The following is a 19,298-nucleotide window of genomic DNA, read 5'->3' as shown; positions in this document are numbered from 1 at the left end:
CTCTACACATATTAAATTACATAGACGTAGGATGTAGAATATTCTGTTGAAACGACTGATGGAATAGCAGGCATCGCGGATTTGAAAAACATGGAAATAACGACGTTATCGTGTAGTCGGAGTTGGAGATTTTACTTACTCCATTTACCACACCAGTATTTATTAACGAAAAATCCAAGAATATTTTAAATGCATTAGTTAATATTAGAACATTTAATAAGCTCATGAATAGCAACTTCGCTTTTTAGTTAACTCGGATATTTTAACATTTCTGAAACTTAATTCTTTCTGAAACAATATTTTCTAATTGGCAAAACGTAAAAAATCGTTAGATTTGACAACTCTGTTGAAACTGGTCGTTCATCTGGCCGCAGTCGTGGCGACGGCCAGGTCGTTGCGACCTGGTCGTCAGTGAGTTCGAGCTCTTAAACAAAATATTTAGGATTTACTTTTTTATTTAAAGTTACCAGATGTTACATCATTCAAATCGGAATATCAGTTAAAATATCTTTATTTAATGGTCTCTAACAGACAAACGAAACATTTTTGTATAGAAGCGTTGTGTTTAATTAACTTTATTTTGATTACCAAAAATACGTAACAGTTAGTTCCCTGTCCAAGGAATTTTGAGCACCTTGTATACGTTCTAATTTATCCAATAAGAGAATTCCAAACACATACTCTCCTTACTTATCTACGTATATTGTGAAAACAGATCTGTTGTACTTAAGTAATATGATAGGATTTATAACAATAGGAGGGTGTTTCCTCCAATAATCTACAAATTACTGTATCCGGTTTCCCACTGTAGTATAGGAATAATATCGAGATATGTGTACGCCAATAATACAGAGAATGAACAAGCTTTACAGTGGATATTCAATCGTATGTATTCTATTATTCCCTATAACTCTTTTATTTTTTCAGAGAAAAAAAACGAGATTTGGTATGTTTGTATATGTACATAAATTAGGATTAATTATTGACCTATTCAATTATTTTCTATCACTTCCTGTTTCAACGGAAGTGAATACAACTTTGGATGTTCAAAAGATAAACTGCATTTTTTAACATAAGCTTGAAAATTTTTACTAGTAATTTTTACTAGTAGACCTTCGAACATTGTTCTTTTTAGAACCTCTTTTAGTGCGAAGTGTACAAGATTTAATAGCTTAATAGCCGTAAAAACCTCATCGCAACTTTATTAGAATATTTTGAAACGGGACAGCAATAGCAATGGCCCTTTATGTCCCTTAAGTGCTGTTAAGGAGGTGAGTTGTGTTGATGAAAATTAGCATTTTCCTAGTTATTTAAGATTGGAAATGTTGATTTTTCATCTAAAAACTGCATATTTTTTTGCAAGTTTTTATAAATAACTCGAAAACCTTGTGTTTTATCGAAAAACTCATCTAAAGCAAAAATGAAGCTTTTGGAATAACTAAACGATCCATTTTTTGTTGATTATCGTAGGTGTAACAATAGCCGAGTTATCATTATGTAAACGTGATTTTTTATTTTTCGAAAACTAAATTGCAACCTTTTACCGTAAAGTAATGGGGAAAGAACACATTTTTCGAAGAAAATGAATATTACCGTTTTTAAAGTGCTTGAAATGACCTTTTAAATGTTTTCTTAAAAAAGTTCGTAGATTAAAAAATCGCGGAGTTATGATAAAAATAATATGGTCACCTGATTATTTCGGAAAAAAATTAACCACAAAATCTATGACTAAAATCATAAAAATAAAAACTAAGCGTAATACATGTACAGGGTGGGTCAAATTCGACGCTTTTAAATGGAAACAACCTTTTCTATAGGAGATAGACGAAAACTAATGTCGGTGTCTGGAGCTCAATTTTCATAAAAAACATAATGATAAAAACCCCACATCAATATCTGTTACCGTTTCGGAGTTACGGGGTGTTTTTCAAAAATGTGCATTTTTAACAAATCGCTGTAACTTTTTTGCTATGGAAAATTTTGTATTTCTATGCAAACATTTCCAAAGCACCTTTTTACGTAGAATTTAATGGTTTAAGTATATATTTTTTTAACTTAATAATTTAAGAGTTATCAACAGAAAAATTGATTTTTTATTTGGGACACCCTCTATATTTTTAATTAACTGAAAAGAATTTAAAATTACCTTTCCAAAAATATAGCACACTTGATATTATGTTATAATCCCCTTCGATATACAAAATTTTTAAAAGTTCGCCACTTTTAACTAGTAGGCTTTGGACCCCTTATTGATGATATGCTCTTATAATGGAACTCGAAAACATATTTTTCCGGCAAGACGACGCGACGCACCGCCTCTGAACGCTGAAGTTATCAGAAAATTTTTGCAGCCAATTTCAAGAATAATTGAATAGCTAACCAAGATCCAGCCGTTGGCCGTCGAGGCCGCCTGACTTAGTGCCCATGGATCTAATCCTATGGATATATTTGCGGAAGAATAAAGGTTCCTTATTCTTCCGTATAATCTAGACAAGAATTAGAAATACTTAGCAGTTATGAGAGGGTATCTTTCAACCCCATTGAGTTAATGAATTCCGCGAGAAATGTTCAAAAACTGCCCCGTCTGTCCATAACAGAAGACGGTTGATATGTCGAACACCTGTAGCAAAATCTCATGTCTTGGTTTGCTATTTATTTTTATTGTTATTAGATATAGTTTAAATGTGTTGATGTTTGTTAAATATATTTTAAATTGTTATAAAATTCTGCATCTCTCATAGCAAATATTATTTTCGTTTTAATTGATGCTCACAGCTAGAATTTTTTTGCATTACAGCCGGTGCCGTTCAAAGCCTATACTCTATATGTTGAAGAGGAATCCAGCAAAATATCAAGTGTGTTATATTTTTGGAAAGGTAATTTTAAATTCTTTTCAATAAATTAAAAATATACAGGGTGTCCTATATAAAAAATCAAATTTTCTGTTGATAATTCTTAAATTATTAATTTTAAAAAAAATTATACTTAAACCATTAAATTCTACGTAAAAAGATGCTTTGGAAATGTTTTCATAAAAATACAAAATTTTCCATAGCAAAAAAGTTACAGCGATTTGTTAAAAATGCATATTTTTGAAAAACACCCCGTAACTCCGAAACGGTAACAGATATCGATATGCGGTTTTCACCATCATGTTTTTGACAAAAATTGAGCTCCAGACACCCATATTAGTTTTTGTCTATCTCCCATAGAAAAGGGTGTTTCCATTTAAAAGCGTCGAATTTGACCCACCCTGTACATGTGGCTATATTTAGGTACTAGCAATTGACTCTGCAAGTATGAGCGGTTTAGAATGCCTACATTTGAAAAAAAGTTGAAAATAATGAAAACAATTTATTTTTTGTTTTTTTAAAAAATTTTATTTTTTTTGACATATCTCAAAAACTAAGCAAGATACGTAAAAAATGCAACAGAGGAAAATTAAAGGTCTTTTTTTGCAATATTTTTGCTCCATTTTAATTTTTCTGTAGATCTCTTTATTTCGTAGATATTACGTTTTTTTAGTTTGACTTGCATGTAAGGACCACCTTCTTTGAGCCCTTAAAACCCAAAAATCTCGTGAAAATGAAGAGTTCAAGACTGTTCAACTATAGAGGTTAATTTGTAGCTTGTGTAATTTCCTACAAATTGATAGTTTTTATTTTTATGATTTTAGTCATAGATTTTGTTGTTAATTTTTTTCCGAAAAAATGAGGTGACCAGTTTATTTTTATCATAACTCCGCGAGTTTTTGAGCTACGAACTTGAAAAGACATTTAAAAGGTTTTTTCAACCACTTTAAAAACGGTCATATTCATTTTCTTCGAGAAATGTCTTCTTTCGCCATTATTTTACGGTAAAAGGTTGCAATTTAGTTTTCGAAAAATAAAGAATCAAGTTTACACAGTGATAACTCGGCTATTACTACACCTATGGTAAACAGCAAAAAATGAATCGATTCGTTATTCCAAAAGCTTCATTTTTGCTTTATATGAGTTTTGCGATAAAACTCAAGATTTTCGAGTTATTTATAAAAAATTGCAGAAAAATATGCAGTTTTTAGATGAAAAACCAAGATTTTCAATCCTAAATAACTCGGAAAATATTAATTTTCTGAAAAAATGTTATAGAGTATTTTTTGCTTAGAATTCATCCCTTTATGGATTTTTGTAACTAAAATGGGTGATCTATTTTTCACCCCCAAGAAGGGGTGGCACTCACCTCCAGGGTGAAAGCACACTATGTAACTTTGATCGCTACTATGTAACTTTTGTTTCTTACATATATTCACTATTCACTGTTAAAATTTCACGTCAATCGGTGCAGGTGTCAAGAATTCGGAGGTAATATCCTATTTTTATGCTCGCGTACCGGCCTAATATAAGAATACAATATTTTATTTGATAGGGTACTGTTTCCGTGCAATACCAAACAAGTTTATTTTTTCCTGATATTCTAACCTTACCCGTCTTTATTTGGAGACTTGTCATGCTGCGGCAAAGAGTGCTGTGGAGGTGGCATCGAGTAACAAGCACCAGGTGAGTAACCTCCGGGTGGTACCGGGTATCCTCCCGTTGTAACAGCTCCGGGGTATCCCCCAGGACCGCAAGGGTATCCAGCCGGTGTAGGATACGGTGCTGAGTATGGATTGGAAGCGTAGTCCGATGCCACAGTTGTCATACCGTAGCCTGGATGGGGACTCATAGATCCATAAGCTGTAAAATTATTAATAAAATGAATTTATTATGTATGATAGTTTTTTAACAAAGATATACGGTCTGTTTTTCGATCATTGACTGTTACGTCATGTTTATCATAGTCCAGACCAAGCAGACAAAACAACGACAAGACAGAAACATTCATTTTACGACAAAATTGCGACAAATCCAATACCTTTCCGCGACATTTTTGTTTTGTTTCAAAATTTGGAGACTTTTCAATGTCCCGTCTCGAGTCGGTAAAGATCAAAGTGTCTATATGTTTTGTTTGTATATTTTTCGACGTGTGTGTGTGTCTCTATGTTTTGTTCGTATAAGTTGTCGGTGCAGTGTGGATGGCGTGTGCTGCCAAAAGTAGGGGACCAGTGAAATCACACATGGTTAATAAAACTCATTCACAACTAAATTTTTGACTTTGTTGTACTTTTGTCATTGCGGTGCGGACAATTTGTCTGAAGTTTGTCGTATCAGAATTTCCCATTTTTTGTCGCAAGTTTGTCTTGTTTTTGTCTCGAAATCGTATTTACTTTTTATCGCCTTGGTCTGGACCTGGCATTTCTTACGATTATTTTGTCTTTTTATCATCATTAACGAAAAAAGATCCTTCTTTGTTTAATGTGCACGAATAGAAAAAGACTAACATAATTTTAGTATTAACAGTTGAACTGTCCATGAAATGTTCACAACTTATGGGCCACTTCGAAAAATACAACTGAAAATCAATATGGCGTCGAAAATGATGACGTAACAGTCAACGACTGAAAAATAAAGCATACAATATAATCGACACAAAAAACAAACACTTTCATCTCTTTAAATGTTCAGTATATTTTGTTCTAGCAGTATTTCTAAGTCTTATTACCTGCAGCATCCCTGCTGTATGCATCCATGTAGTGGGATCCTCCGCTGTCAGGAGTTGATTCTCTACTGTATCCAGATCCTGGACCAGGGGCAAGGACCCCAGGTGGTGCTCCACTGGCTCCAAAAGGTCGAACTCCACTAAAATATTTTTGAAAATTATGTAGTAAAGATCTGCCAATATTTTGAATTGAAACAATTAAGGTAACTAATTGTTTTTAACTCTAGTTTTATCTAATACAATGGTTTATTATAGTTTTTCCAAGCCAATGTTATAATAAAAAAGAAGTATGAGGCAATATTTTATTTAATTATTGTTTGTTTTTACCTGTGGGATAGTCTGCTGACACTGAGATCCAATGTTTGGCCTTGGGGACTGGGTACTTGTGGACTTGCTGAAAGATGCGGACTAGCCGCAGCCTGGGGACTTCCCCCAACTCTCTGTCCTCCGTAATGTGGAGAACTATAAGCTACCTGAAATTAAAATACAATTTTACATCGTTATTTATTTATTTACAACAAATAACTTCTATCTTACTTAAAAGACATTAATTTTTGTTGTAAAAACAGACGCAATAAAATAAGTGGAATAAGCAGAATAGAACATTTAGTTTGACCCTCGTAGCTATTGTAAGCGCTGGTCATAGTGGTCAATTTGTTGAATAAATAAATGAATTGCCTGATGACCGGGAATAAAGCTGGATAGAGGAATTAACAGGTAGGGACAGGCGTTGGTCAGAATGGTCCACCGCAAACCGAGTCTCGCGCTGAATAGTGAATGAGACTATGTAAGCTGATTTTGTATACTGACCAGCGTTTTTGTCTTACCAACATTTATATATATATATATATATATATATATATATATATATATATATATATATATATATATATATATATATATATATATATATATATATATATATATATATATATATATATAGTTTAGCATATTAGTGTTTCTTTATATAGTAACGTAGATTATTTCTTTTTGTTTATCGAATGTAATACCACAAGATGTTTCGGAATTACCGAATAATACTTTTACCTGACACGAAATGCGTTACCCGGCAACACTACGACTCTGAAGGAGGAGTAGTGTTGCCGGTATCGCATTGAGTGTCAGGCAAAAGTATTAGGCATGCCCTAGACACTCAATGGTAATTTTATAGAACTCCAAATTTAGTTTCTTTCGCATCGCCAGACGGCGCAAAAGACATTAAAGTAATGGTTTCTAATTTATATATGAAGATGACATGACAGTCCCTATGTTGATTATTGTCTGTGGTCTAGTTTTTGTCTAGTTGACATCATGTTGACATGTTGACAAAATGTTGGTGATCCGATCATTAATTCAGATATTCCTGATTTATCGGAAAGTTCGGTGATTTCAGTGATTTGTGTTTATAGTTTGTGTTTTTATTAGTTGGTGCATTGATATTTAGAGTCGATCATCATTTTCGTGTTAGATACTAAACTTTTTTATTAAAGTCATTCTGACATTTTAGAAATTATAAATTTATGAACCAAATAAAAAAAATAGTTTAATCATAATTAAGTAAGTACATAGTTGGTAATATATAGTATTTCTTGTAACAGTTAATTAGTAGTCTATAATATTTTTGCTATATAATTTACTTGTTAAATCAAAAAATAGGCGCTATGTGCTCTATTGTTGGTGTTTAAAATGTATGTATATATTTTAATTTTGTTTTAATTATATAATATTTTTATTTAACACTTCTAATGATCTAATATAGTTACACTTCTAATGATCTAATAAAACATAAAATGCAACAAAAAGTCTATATTTATTATTTTATATTTTACAAGGAGTAATTTTGAGCTTGAATAACGTTACCGTTTTAGTTAGCGTTAATAAGTAACGGAATGCTGAAATTATGTTATGTCAAAACTCTCCATTAGTTTCTTCCGGATCACCAGGTGGCTCTAAATGACGGACCCATTTGTTTTATATCAGTGTCCAATCTATCTCTAGTACATGACATTAGTCTATGGTATTAGGTAATCCCGAAACTTCGAGTTGTATTTAAAAGATTAGACAACGAAATAAAGTACATGAAACTGCTTCGGTGTTTCTTGGCTTCACATTTTTAATAGCATCGTCGACTTGAAGCAACAAAATTTTACCAAATCTTTCTTTTGCCATTTTGCAATAAGAATTGATGGGATATTTTGTGGAACTGACAGAAATGACTTCTGAATTAATATTTCAAAAAATGACAATTACAATATGGCCATCAAGCGATAATCACTTAAATGATTATCAACGTTATTATGAACCGTTATTATAGCTAGACAGTTGAAATTTTTACAGATGAATTTATCTATGTTGCCGCTAAAAGAACAAATACTAAAAACAGAATTAAATAAATGTTCATAAATAAAAAAGTACTTTCACTAAACATTATCTTTTAAGTAAGAATTTTACATAGAATCTTTCAAGTCCTCGGTGGCCGCGTGGTTAAAGCGTTAGGACTTTACGCTGCTATGACGTTGGAGCCGTGGTAAGGCAGGTTCGAATCCTAGTCAAGGCGACTTTTTTTTAATCGTTTTTTTTAATTTTTGCATAATTTTACATATTTATTTTTACTTTTTACATATTTATTATTGGTTAATACAATTTTTAGTAATGTGTTTCTTCATTTTTTTTTAAATTACTTAGACGCGCATTCAAAATTTCAGCTAAATCGGAAAAGAAGTTTATAATAATATAGTATCTAATGTTATATAGATAATGAATGGTACGGAACCCTTCGTGCGCGAGTCTAACTCGCACTTGGCCAATTTTTTTTTCTAGTTTTATCTCGATTTTTCCTGTTTTCGGAGTTTAAAATGAGAAACATCCAGATGTGGGTTGGTTGCCCGGGCAAACATTTCCGAGCATTTTATCGAGTGAGTGAGGAGAGAGGCCCGAACATGAAAACTTTCGAAATAAAGTGAGTGAAAAGCGCCCGCGCCGATCTCATTAAAAACTTTTTCCAGGTTTTGGCCTTTTCTACCACCCCTTCCCCTTTACCGCTCCCTGTCTACATCTATTCCCGCTTCCCCAATCGTTACCCAACAGAACTGTCGATTAAAAATATTGACTTTGAGCGAAATTAAGTTGGTGAGGTGGATTTTTCCTCTTTTCCGTTGGAAACGGTTCCTTTTTTCTTCCTGTTAAGCTTTAAATAATCGGTTAAAATATATTTTTTTGTCTGTGTGGACAGATCTAAACCAGGGCTGCTGTTGGTTCAATATCATGTCTCTACGTAAAAAAAGTATGTACAGGGTGGACCATTTTGGTTGTTTCTATAGGGTATCTAGGAAACCGTGAGAAAGATTCAAATTTTGATACTGCAGTCTCCGGTTCTTTTTTTGAAAAAAATTGCAATGGCGCAAACGGATCGTGGCTATCTTGATCGGTTTCGAAGCTACAGGTGGATTCTCAAATTTTGTACTTTTTGAAGATGTTCGATAGTTTGTTTATTTCAGCAACCACGAAAAAATGAATTGTACCATAGTACCATAGCCACGATCCGTTTGCGCCATTGCATTTTTTTCAAAAAAAGAACCCAAGACTGCAGTATCAAAATTTGAATATTTCTCACGGTTTCCTAGATACCCTATAGAAACAACACAAAATCGTCCACCCTGTACAAAAAAAAATTAAAGGAGATACAAACCCCAAATCATAAACACAATACACACAATATATACAACTTACAATTCCATACATACGAGGCGTTTCGGAAAAAATAAGAAGGATAGGAAAAAAATATAACATACGAACATCTTTCAAAACACAAAATACACTTTGGTCCATTTTATCACACACTAAACCAATGAATACCGAACAACAAACAAAAAATGTAATATACAAAATACCACGTGAATCCAATAAATTTTATATTGGTGAAACATCTAGACCCTTAAATGTTTGAATTAAAGAACATAAAGATTATTTAAGAAAGGGCGACTTTTACAAATCTAAGATTTGTCAGCATTCATGGAACACAGGACACAGAATAGATTTTAACAAAGCCAAAATTATAATGAAAGAAGCGATAGCCTCTGAAAGAAAAAAGAAAGAGGCTTTTTAATACAATCTAATAAAAATAAATGTATTGCTCATGCATCTGTAGATGTTACCTAATGAATGGAAATCGCTTCTTTGATTTTAAAGAACATAACATACGTAAATATTAAAAACAAATTAAAAATAATCATACAGAAAGTTTGAAGCTTTTTGGTTTTGCCTTATAAGTAATTGTTATCAGGTAGTAATTGTTAATTTTGAAATTTTACTTGATATAATTTAATAGTAGATTATTTTCTTTTATCTATGGATATAATGTCATTTTAACAGAATGTCAACGGTTTTTGTAGACGTAACTGTTTAAAAAAAACTAAAGTGTTCTCGAATAGTTGCATTTAAATATTTAAAATAGTTCTTTTTTTCTTTATTCTTTGTATTTTTCTGCTTACGACGATGGAAAGAGATAAACTTTTCGAAACGTTAAGCATTTTTTGGTTCGTTAGGCAAATTTGTTTATCAGTAAACCTAATTGCCGACAATTAGTCTCCGTTGGATTGACGCAGCAGTGTTTACAAAAAGTAACTATTTTATTTTGTAAATTTTCTTGCAGTGGCGAAATACCATATAGGAAAAAAGTATTTTTTTTCCTATAAAAAAGTATGATTTAATCAGCCTCTACATTATTTTCTGTATGTAATTATCCCCCTCTGTCTTACCTGGGGGCTGGTGGTGGTGACGCTGGACGTGCTCAGATCGATAACGGTGCCCCCGGGGGACGTGTGGGGCCCAGAGGCCTTCATTTGGACGGCCTGGGCCGTCGTGACGCACTTCACCGACAGGTTGATAGCCGAGAAGCCTACGGGGAGAGGAGCCCCACTGGCCGCATCATATTGGTACATCGGTCTGCAACAGAAACAGGAGAAACAACCATTAAAATTGTTTAGACAGGTTATATTATCTAATATTATATTTATTACATACAGTAAAAAAAAATGATTTTACAAAATGTAGTCAGCTAAATAAATATTGAAAAAATTATTTAACTGCTTCTAAATCATTTTTTTGCCTGATACATATACCGTAAGATCGAGGAAAAAAAACAGCTTTTAGTTGGCTTGAAAAAGTAATCTTTTCGGTATATTTTTTACTATGGTTGGTCTGTACTTACTGTATTATATCAATTAATACATGGTGTTCAAAATTCCATGCCAAACTTGGCAAAATATAAAATAATTTTTCTTTTTTTTTTTTAATGGAATACCCTGTATATTATTTTTTTGTTCGATAGAGAATTAAAAAATGAACATTATTTGTATTTAAAGTATTTTACAATTTTCTTTAAAAAATTTAGAGCTCTTTCAATGGTAAAATTCCAGACAAATATCAAAATTAATTCTCTATCAAACAAATAAATAATATACAGGGTGTTTCATAAAATAATGATTGATTCCAGTGTATTTCTTGTATTTTTAATAATTTGATATTTTTTTTTGTTTATTTATTAATCTCTGTGGAACTATCAAAATCAAAACTATATTAATAATATCTTAGGATTATGTAAAGTGATCAGAAAAGAAAGTCAAAAAAGCAATAATATACAGGGTATTCCATTTAAAAAAGTAATCCAAATCCATTCACACTTTTTTTAACCACCCTGTTGCAGTTAAAATATTTTCTTGAAATACATTAGGTTTGCAATTGAACAACATTCCTAATTTTTTTATTACAGGAGCTACAGATGGCCAACTCACTGTTGCATTACCCTGTATAATAGTCATATACGTACATTTTAACCATGTCGTTTTGTATTGTAAATTTTTTACTGTTACTTGAATAATTAAAAAAATAATAGTTTTTAATTAAAAAAGATTAATAAATTACAAAAGAATATTTTAGTACGCCTCTGGTTTAATTCCTCTGACGCTACCTACCCGCAAAATTAAAAAATGTGGGTCATGGGACCTATCTAAGGGTGGCTTTACAAGCTCCCTTAAAATTAAAATTGTGTAGATACGTTTTGGCAAATTGATCGATACGAAAATGAAACAAAAAAATGTCACCTTATATTGAAAATATTTTATCCAATTTTTTTAGTACCTATATTCATATATCGTATGATCGACAAAAAAAACTGCGTCGAAGACGGCTGGGGAATGACAATCGATAATAATTTTGGTGAGGTTAATCTCTAGAAATTAGTTTTTAAAAATTGACATAAAACTTATTAGGAATTAACACTAATTATAGAAATATTAAAAAAATTATACCTAGAATGTTTTCAGACTCTTTTGAAAATATAGGGTACCGGCCAAGTAGTATCTAGGGCTTGACCTCGCCAATATTATCATTGATTGCCATCTCGCAGCCGACTTTGACACAGTTTTTTTTCGTATGATACAGATTATGTATTTTTTTTCCTTGAAAATCATCTTATAAAGTATTATCAGACTCGAAAAGAATCGAAAAAAGTTGAAATAAAAAATAAGAATTTATTTTTAATCCAAATCATAAAAGCTGCTAAGTAAATAATGATATAAAATACACAGAATAGGTCTGATTTGATTAAAAATAAGTACTTACTTGCCTTGGTATCTTAATATCAGATACTATGAGACTATGAGAGAGAGTTTAATTTCGCTTGGTTGCTAATAATAGTATGCTTTTAAAAATACTACTTTGTGATGCAATGAATGGTTCAAAAGTAACCTGGAGCATTGACACCTATGTTTGTAATAAAAGCATCGTATTGAAATAAAAAAAAACAATAAATAATTCTTTTTATACACGACTCGTCTATAATTTGATTGTTATACATGAGTATATGAAATAATAATAATATTCTCATTATTCACTAGTGAATAATGGTTTCATTATTCACCGCTTCCACGGATATCTCGATCCAAACTCCGAACAAGAGCTGTCAAACATTACCATTAATGTAAATAAATAATTTTTGTTTTAATTAGTTAAAGCTAAATTAGTTAGCTACCTAGTTAAAGAAAATTTCAATGTTTTGTTTCCATGTTACTTACTCGTTATATTCATTCAATATATTTTTGACATTAAAAATAAAAACTTATATTAATATAGTCTATAAAATGAATAACTTTGAATTTTGACCGTTATTTTTTACCAACATGGTAAATATAAAATTCCTCTATCCAAAAGGTTACTGATATTCTTTAAAATAAGTGCCTGAACGAATCAGATAGGTAACTTATTTTACTTTCGTGAAATAGAAAAGGAAAATAATAAAACAAGTGACAGTTCTTCCTCTTCTTGCAAAAATCAACGCGAAATGTCATAATTGACAAAAGGAAAATGTCATCAGCCTTTGACATTTCTAAATATCAGACCAATGCCGTCCCTAATAGAACAGCCTTGGAGCGAGATTTATGACGTCACGCTAGTTAGATACCACGGATTAATAAATATGTTGTAGAATACATGGAAAACATAATTATTCCTCGTATTTTTGGTTTCTATTTTAAAAATGATATAGTTTACATGAAATATACATAATATACAGTTATTAAATACAATATATTATACCTATTTATAGTAATAAATACTTTGGCAAATAAACTAAGAACCATGCAAATGCAGCAAATGTTTTACAATATACAAATAAGATAGGTACATAAGATAATGGGTAAAATGTAAAATATATTTTAAATTTTGGGGTTTGAAAATCGATCTAATTTAACAAAAAACATTCAATATCTACTAATAGTAATATATTATTATTTGCATTCACAAAATTTATATGTATATTTTGCAAGCATCAATGTTCGAAAAATTATATATTTGCAAATAATACAATATCATAGAAAAAAAGCCATGGTCAAAGTCAGCGATAGCTATAAAATAAATATCGCTGTCATTTTATACGTAAAATTATTCTAAAATTTTTGATTTTCTTGGGATTTAGGTTCGGGAAAAACGCTGATTAAATTTTCATTATTTTTTTTGGTTAAAAAAAACGTTATAGCTAACGTTTATCGCCTTCATCAGTGTTGTGTCATATGAATAAAATAGTGTCGAATATAATCCAAAAAATTACATATACGAGGAATAATTATGTTTTCCATGTATTATGTTGTAGAATAATTAATCCGCGTAGTATCTAACTAGCGTGACGTCATAAATGTCGCTCCGAGGCTGTTCTATTAGAGATGGCATTGCATCAGCATGGCCGCAAGTTGCTAACCTAATAAAATTTACACTAGAAAAGCCCGCGGGAACTGTCAAATTCAAAGTTATTCGTTTCACAGACTATATTATCTAAATTTTTTTGATAGTCCTGGATAAAGTATAAGTATTCTACTAGCATATAATGGCTGTTATTCACTTGGATGATTTATGACTGAACTTCATCCGCGTGAATAACAGCCACCATTATATATGCTCGTTGAATAATATACTACTATTAAAAAATTTCTTATTAAAAAAGTTTATTAAAGAAGATGATTATAATGATTATAATATTTCATTAAATGAGAAATATTTTTTGTCTTGCTTTTTACTGTTTGTATTCTTTTGTTTTGTATTCTCTTTTGTTTGTTTCCACCTTTGTCTACAAATTGTAAAATTTTTTGACAATAAAGGTTTGTATTTATTTATTTACCTTGGGTATAAAGGTCCACTGGGTTGTTCTTGATCTTCCTGTTTCAACATGCTTTGGCTGGTTGCTACTGCTATTTGATGTTGTTGGGCAGCACTTGCTTCTTGTTGATACCTGCAGATTCATTAATTATACCAAATTTACATGTAGTCGATATTTTTTAAAGACCCACTATTAGTTTAATCAGAGTAAACAATTTAATTTTAACATACGGGATAAGAATGTCCAAGATAAAAAGATATAAGCATCAGAAGGTATTATTATAGTACCTGTGTTCTTGTGTGTCATCCATGTACCCATATATACCCTGTGGCGGTACCCTTGGTGGGCCCAAAGATTGCTGAAGAGAAACACATTGACTCGAATCATACCTTTAACAGAAACAAACTTTATTATCTTACAAATTCATCCGAAAATCGTACCTTTCAAAGCCATTAGTACCAGGGTCGTACGGTCTGTGACTGGCAGAATTAACCAATGAAGAATCGTAGGATCTGTTGACCAGGTCATTCGAGTACGTCACTACGGGTCTGGCAATGGTTGTCACCGGTTCTGTCATGTCCTGGTACGACCGTTCTCTGTGGTACATCTCTTCGGACATTGGAGAATGGTGATAGGGAGATCTTTAATAAAAAATGTATAATTGAAATATTTTTAAAAAACAAAGCCTGAATAAAACGTGCAATAAAAATAGATGGAAATATTTCATTATTATTATTATTTACAGCGTATTCAACCTTTTCCAGTTATGCTGTAGCCTCCCTGAGTTATTTACTTTTATTATTATATTTGTATATTCTTGGTCTTTAACAGACTCTACTCACCTGTGAGGAATTTGATGGTCCATATTGTATCCAGGATGAGAATTAGGATGAGGACTCAAATGGTGGATCTGGTGAGGTCCCCTGGAGTTCATGGTTTCCATGCTGGATATGGAGGAAGAATTAGAGTCTTGGTTCATGTAAGGTTCGTAGGCCGACCTCAAATTCGCCGGCGGTGAACGACAAGAAGCTGGAGTAGTTATTTCCGTTTTTGGTACAAGAAGTTCGTTCTGGGTCGATCCTGACGAATTAAAAATAGAACATTAGTATAGAAAACGCACTAGCTAAAAAACCGCCGGCGGTATATTTAGTGTATACAAAAAAACTACCGGCGGTATGATATTTGTATATCTGTAAATACCGGTGGAAAATTGAATTAATTTGTCGTTGACGGAGCGGCATGCACTTAACCTGACAGACAAAGGATTTCCAATTGCGGCATATTGTATTTTAAACATAAAGCACCGCTGCATTGGCTAAAACACCGCCAGCGGTATTTTTAGTGCATACAAAATACCGGCGGTATGATATTTATATATCGGCAAATACCGGCGGAAAATTGAATTAATTTGTCGTTGACGGCGGCATGCACTTAACCTGACAGACAAAGGATTTCCAATTGCGGCATATTGTATTTTAAACATAAAACACCGCCGCATTGGCTAAAAAATCGCCGGCGGTATTTTTGGTGTATACAAAATACCGGCGGTATGATATTTATATATCGGCAAATACCAGCGGAAAATTGAATTAAGTTGTCTTTGACGGCGGCATGCACCTAACCTGACAGACAAAGGATTTCCAATTGCGGCATATTGTATTTTAAACATAAAACACCGCCGCATTGGCTAAAAAATCGCCGGCGGTATTTTTGGTGTATACAAAATACCGGCGGTATGATATTTCTATATCGGCAAATACCGGCGGAAAATTGAATTAAGTTGTCTTTGACGGCGGCATGCAATTAACCTGACAGACAAAGGATTTCCAATTGCGGCATATTGTATTTTAAACATAAAACACCGCCGCATTGGCTGAAAAACCGCCGGCGGTATTTTTAGTGCATACAAAATACCGGCGGTATGATATTTCTATATCGGCAAATACCGGCGGAAAATTGAATTAATTTGTCTATGACGGCGGCATGCATTTAACCTGACAGACAAAAGCTTTCCAATGGCGGCATACTGTATTTTAAACATAAAATACCGCCGAAATGATAACATAACCTTTATATTTGCATTTTGATTAGATGATAAAAAAGTTTAGTGTTTATCGCTTCCTAAAAATCGCAGTACTTGAAAAAATTATCTCCATACTGTTGTTCAGCGGTATAAATGTCAATAAATATGTGAAAAAGGCTTTTTTTTCTTCATTTGTCTATACCGCCGGTAGTAATTTAGTCAGTTTGAATAGAAAAACCGGTGTTTGTGTAAAAAAATGTATTACTACCTGATATATTACAGCTTGTAGTTGTCGGCACTTCGTTCTTAGGAATCTTCATGGGATCCGGCTTGATAGGGTTCGTTTTAGCACCATAGTACTGCTCGTAAGACCCGCCGTTTTTGTCTTCTGAACTGGAAGATGCCGGTAGAGGTGTGGTAGAGTAAGGAGAAGCTAGGTAGTTTGGTTTGACGTCTTCGGCTAGTGTTGGAGTCTTTTTACCGGTTTCGTATGAGGAATTTGATGATGCAAAATCGCTCTGAATGTTACCTGAAGATGTTTACTTTTATTAGGGTACGTTTCAGAGCGGCATTCTTGTTAATTTATAGCTATAAGTCATGCATGAGGCAAAATACTGACGATTTTATGATAAGGATTGGGCTGAGATAAAAGAAATATAAATTAAAGTTTTAGTTACTTAATAGGGGGCGCGATTTTTAAATTCATTGCTGACAACCATGGACATATTCAACGTCGGGCTGACTAACTGGAATTTAAATTTCCCGCTGGGGATTCAGGTGGCAGCTCTGCTGTAAAAATGTCAAGTGGCCACATTTATTTATTTATTTTCTGACACAGTCATTTGTTTTGACATTTTAGTTTTGTATAACGAGTTTTTGGTTTAAATGAATTGTGTTGAGATACTTTAAGCTTAAACATTTTTACTCGCAGACCTTGGAGTCGAACATTGTTCTTTTATAGTGCGAAGTGTACAGGGTGGACCATTTTGGTTGTTTCTATAGGGTATCTAGGAAACCGTAAGGAATATTCAAATTTTGATACTGAAGTCTCGGGTTCTTTTTTTGAAAATATCACAATGCCGCAAACGGATCGTGGCCATTTTGATCGGTTTCGAAGCTACAGGGGGATTTTCAAATTTTGCACTTTTTGAAGATGTTCGATAATTTGTTTATTTCAACAGCTACGCAAAAATGAATTAAACATTCTAAAGGCACTTTTCTGTGTAGAATGCAGTGGCGGCGTAGTCAGACTTTTTTCGAAAAAAATATTTTTTTAGATATTAACTATACTTCTGTTTTTTTAAATATAACCCTCTGTATATTTTTAAATTTCCTGATTCAGCTTGGCATGGGCTTCTCGAAAATATATAACACTCTATATTTATTTTCACTATTAACCTCAACATTTCAAATTTTTCTCAAAATATCGTAGTAGGCCGCGCCGAGTAACAAAGTAAACGGTTGTCATGGTGATCGGGACATACCTTTGATGGATGCGTGACATTTCATTTCAACAGATTGAAGTGTGTGTATTATAAATAATAAAAAAATGAGTAATTTTGAAAATTTTGAGAAATATAATATGTTATATTAAGTCTAACAAACATAAGCAAATGGCAGCTGATTTATATTTTGAGCGGTATTTTGAGCGCGAGCAGTTAAACCCAGCCATTTTTAAAAGGTCAGAAAATAGTTTAATTCTAGCTACCTTAATCACCTGATATCACTCCCTTGGACTTCTTTCTCTGGGACTTTCTGAAAAACGAAATTTATTGAAATGCAAATAGAACATTAGAAGAGTCACAAGATAGTTTTGTTGTGGCTTTGCAAAGTGTAACCAACATACACATTCGAAATGCTGTTAGCAGCGGCGAGAGACGGTTCCAACTCCGTCTAGATAATAATGGGCAGCAGTTTGAACATTTAATGTAGTCTTTGTGTTTGAAGCCTGATTGAAGTAACTTGTTGAGTTTGTATTAAAATATATGTTCTTTTGTTTCCGTCACACTTATTTTTTATTTGCTTCGTATGTTCGAATTTATTTAATTGGTAATACATGGATTAATTTGAAAGTAGATATTCGCTTGTTTCCTTTAATACTCTTTTTTCGAGAAACCCATGCCAAATTGAATCAGGAAATTTAAAAATATACAGGGGGTTGTATTTAAAAAAACATAAGTATAGTTAATATCTAAAAAAATATTTTTTTCAAAAAAAGGCTGACTACGCCACTGCATTCTACAGAAAAGTGCCTTTAGAATGTTTAATTCATTTTTGCGTAGCTGTTGAAATAAACAAACTATCGAACATTTTCAAAAAGTACAAAATTTGAGAATCCCCCTGTAGCTTCTAAACCAATCAAGATAGCCACGACCTGTTTGCGCCATTGTGATTTTTTCAAAAAAAGAACCCGAGACTGCAGTATCAAAATTTGAATATTTCTCACGGTTTTCTAGATACCTTATAGAAACAACCAAAATGGTCCACCCTGTACAAGATAGCTTAATAGTCGTTGCAAAAAACTCATCCCAACTTTTTTAGAATATTTTAAACGGAAAAGCGGTAGTAATGGTCCTTTATGTCCCTGAAGTGCTGTTAAGAAGGTGAGTTTTGTTAATGTAAATAACAACTGTTTAGATATTTATAATTAATTTATTTTTGTTTTCTAAAATATTTTGACTAAAAGAAAATGTGTAAAAGTGAGCAACACTGCGCCGGTTAGGCTTAATTACGTGAAGTTTACTTGGTATGATCCCATAAACGAGAAACCCCATAAAATACACAAATTTGGAACACCCTGTATACTGAGAGATTTTTGTCTATTTCTTTTAACACCTGGCCCTTTCCTTTCGTGGCACACTTACCGAACACACTTATAGCCGGATTTTTAAGCCTATGATGCAAACTACTTTGGTATTTGTGCTCCCTGGCCGCCTGTTTACTAGCCGCCGCCAATGGACAACCGGAAAGGCTCCGGTGCGAGTTCCGGTTCGAACTGACGTGGCCGCGCCCGTTGCAGCCCGGAGTCGGGCATTTCAGAATGGTTTCATG

The 19,298-nt window shown here is 32.7% G+C and overlaps 1 protein-coding gene across 1 annotated transcript in view; it reads right to left on the bottom strand.

The window, feature by feature from the left end:
• The window catches only part of LOC115883376 (myelin transcription factor 1-like protein), a 361,128-nt gene that overhangs the window by 33,443 nt on the left and 308,387 nt on the right, over positions 1-19,298 (bottom strand). Inside the window, exons 9-17 of the mRNA XM_030901741.1 lie at positions 16,516-16,776; positions 15,067-15,304; positions 14,665-14,865; positions 14,512-14,613; positions 14,246-14,356; positions 10,335-10,521; positions 5,905-6,050; positions 5,581-5,717; positions 4,466-4,715 (exon numbers count right to left, since the gene is read on the bottom strand). Of these exons, the coding sequence (XP_030757601.1) occupies positions 4,466-4,715; positions 5,581-5,717; positions 5,905-6,050; positions 10,335-10,521; positions 14,246-14,356; positions 14,512-14,613; positions 14,665-14,865; positions 15,067-15,304; positions 16,516-16,776 (1,633 nt within the window). The remainder of the gene's footprint in view (positions 1-4,465; positions 4,716-5,580; positions 5,718-5,904; positions 6,051-10,334; positions 10,522-14,245; positions 14,357-14,511; positions 14,614-14,664; positions 14,866-15,066; positions 15,305-16,515; positions 16,777-19,298) is intronic.

The sequence above is a fragment of the Sitophilus oryzae genome, unplaced genomic scaffold (genome assembly GCF_002938485.1).
Source record: "Sitophilus oryzae breed Bouriz unplaced genomic scaffold, Soryzae_2.0 scaffold_1870_pilon_pilon, whole genome shotgun sequence".
Classification (NCBI taxonomy): domain Eukaryota; kingdom Metazoa; phylum Arthropoda; class Insecta; order Coleoptera; family Curculionidae; genus Sitophilus; species Sitophilus oryzae.
The sequence above is the reverse complement of the archived record's forward strand: the minus strand, read 5'-3'. Positions and strand labels throughout refer to the sequence as shown.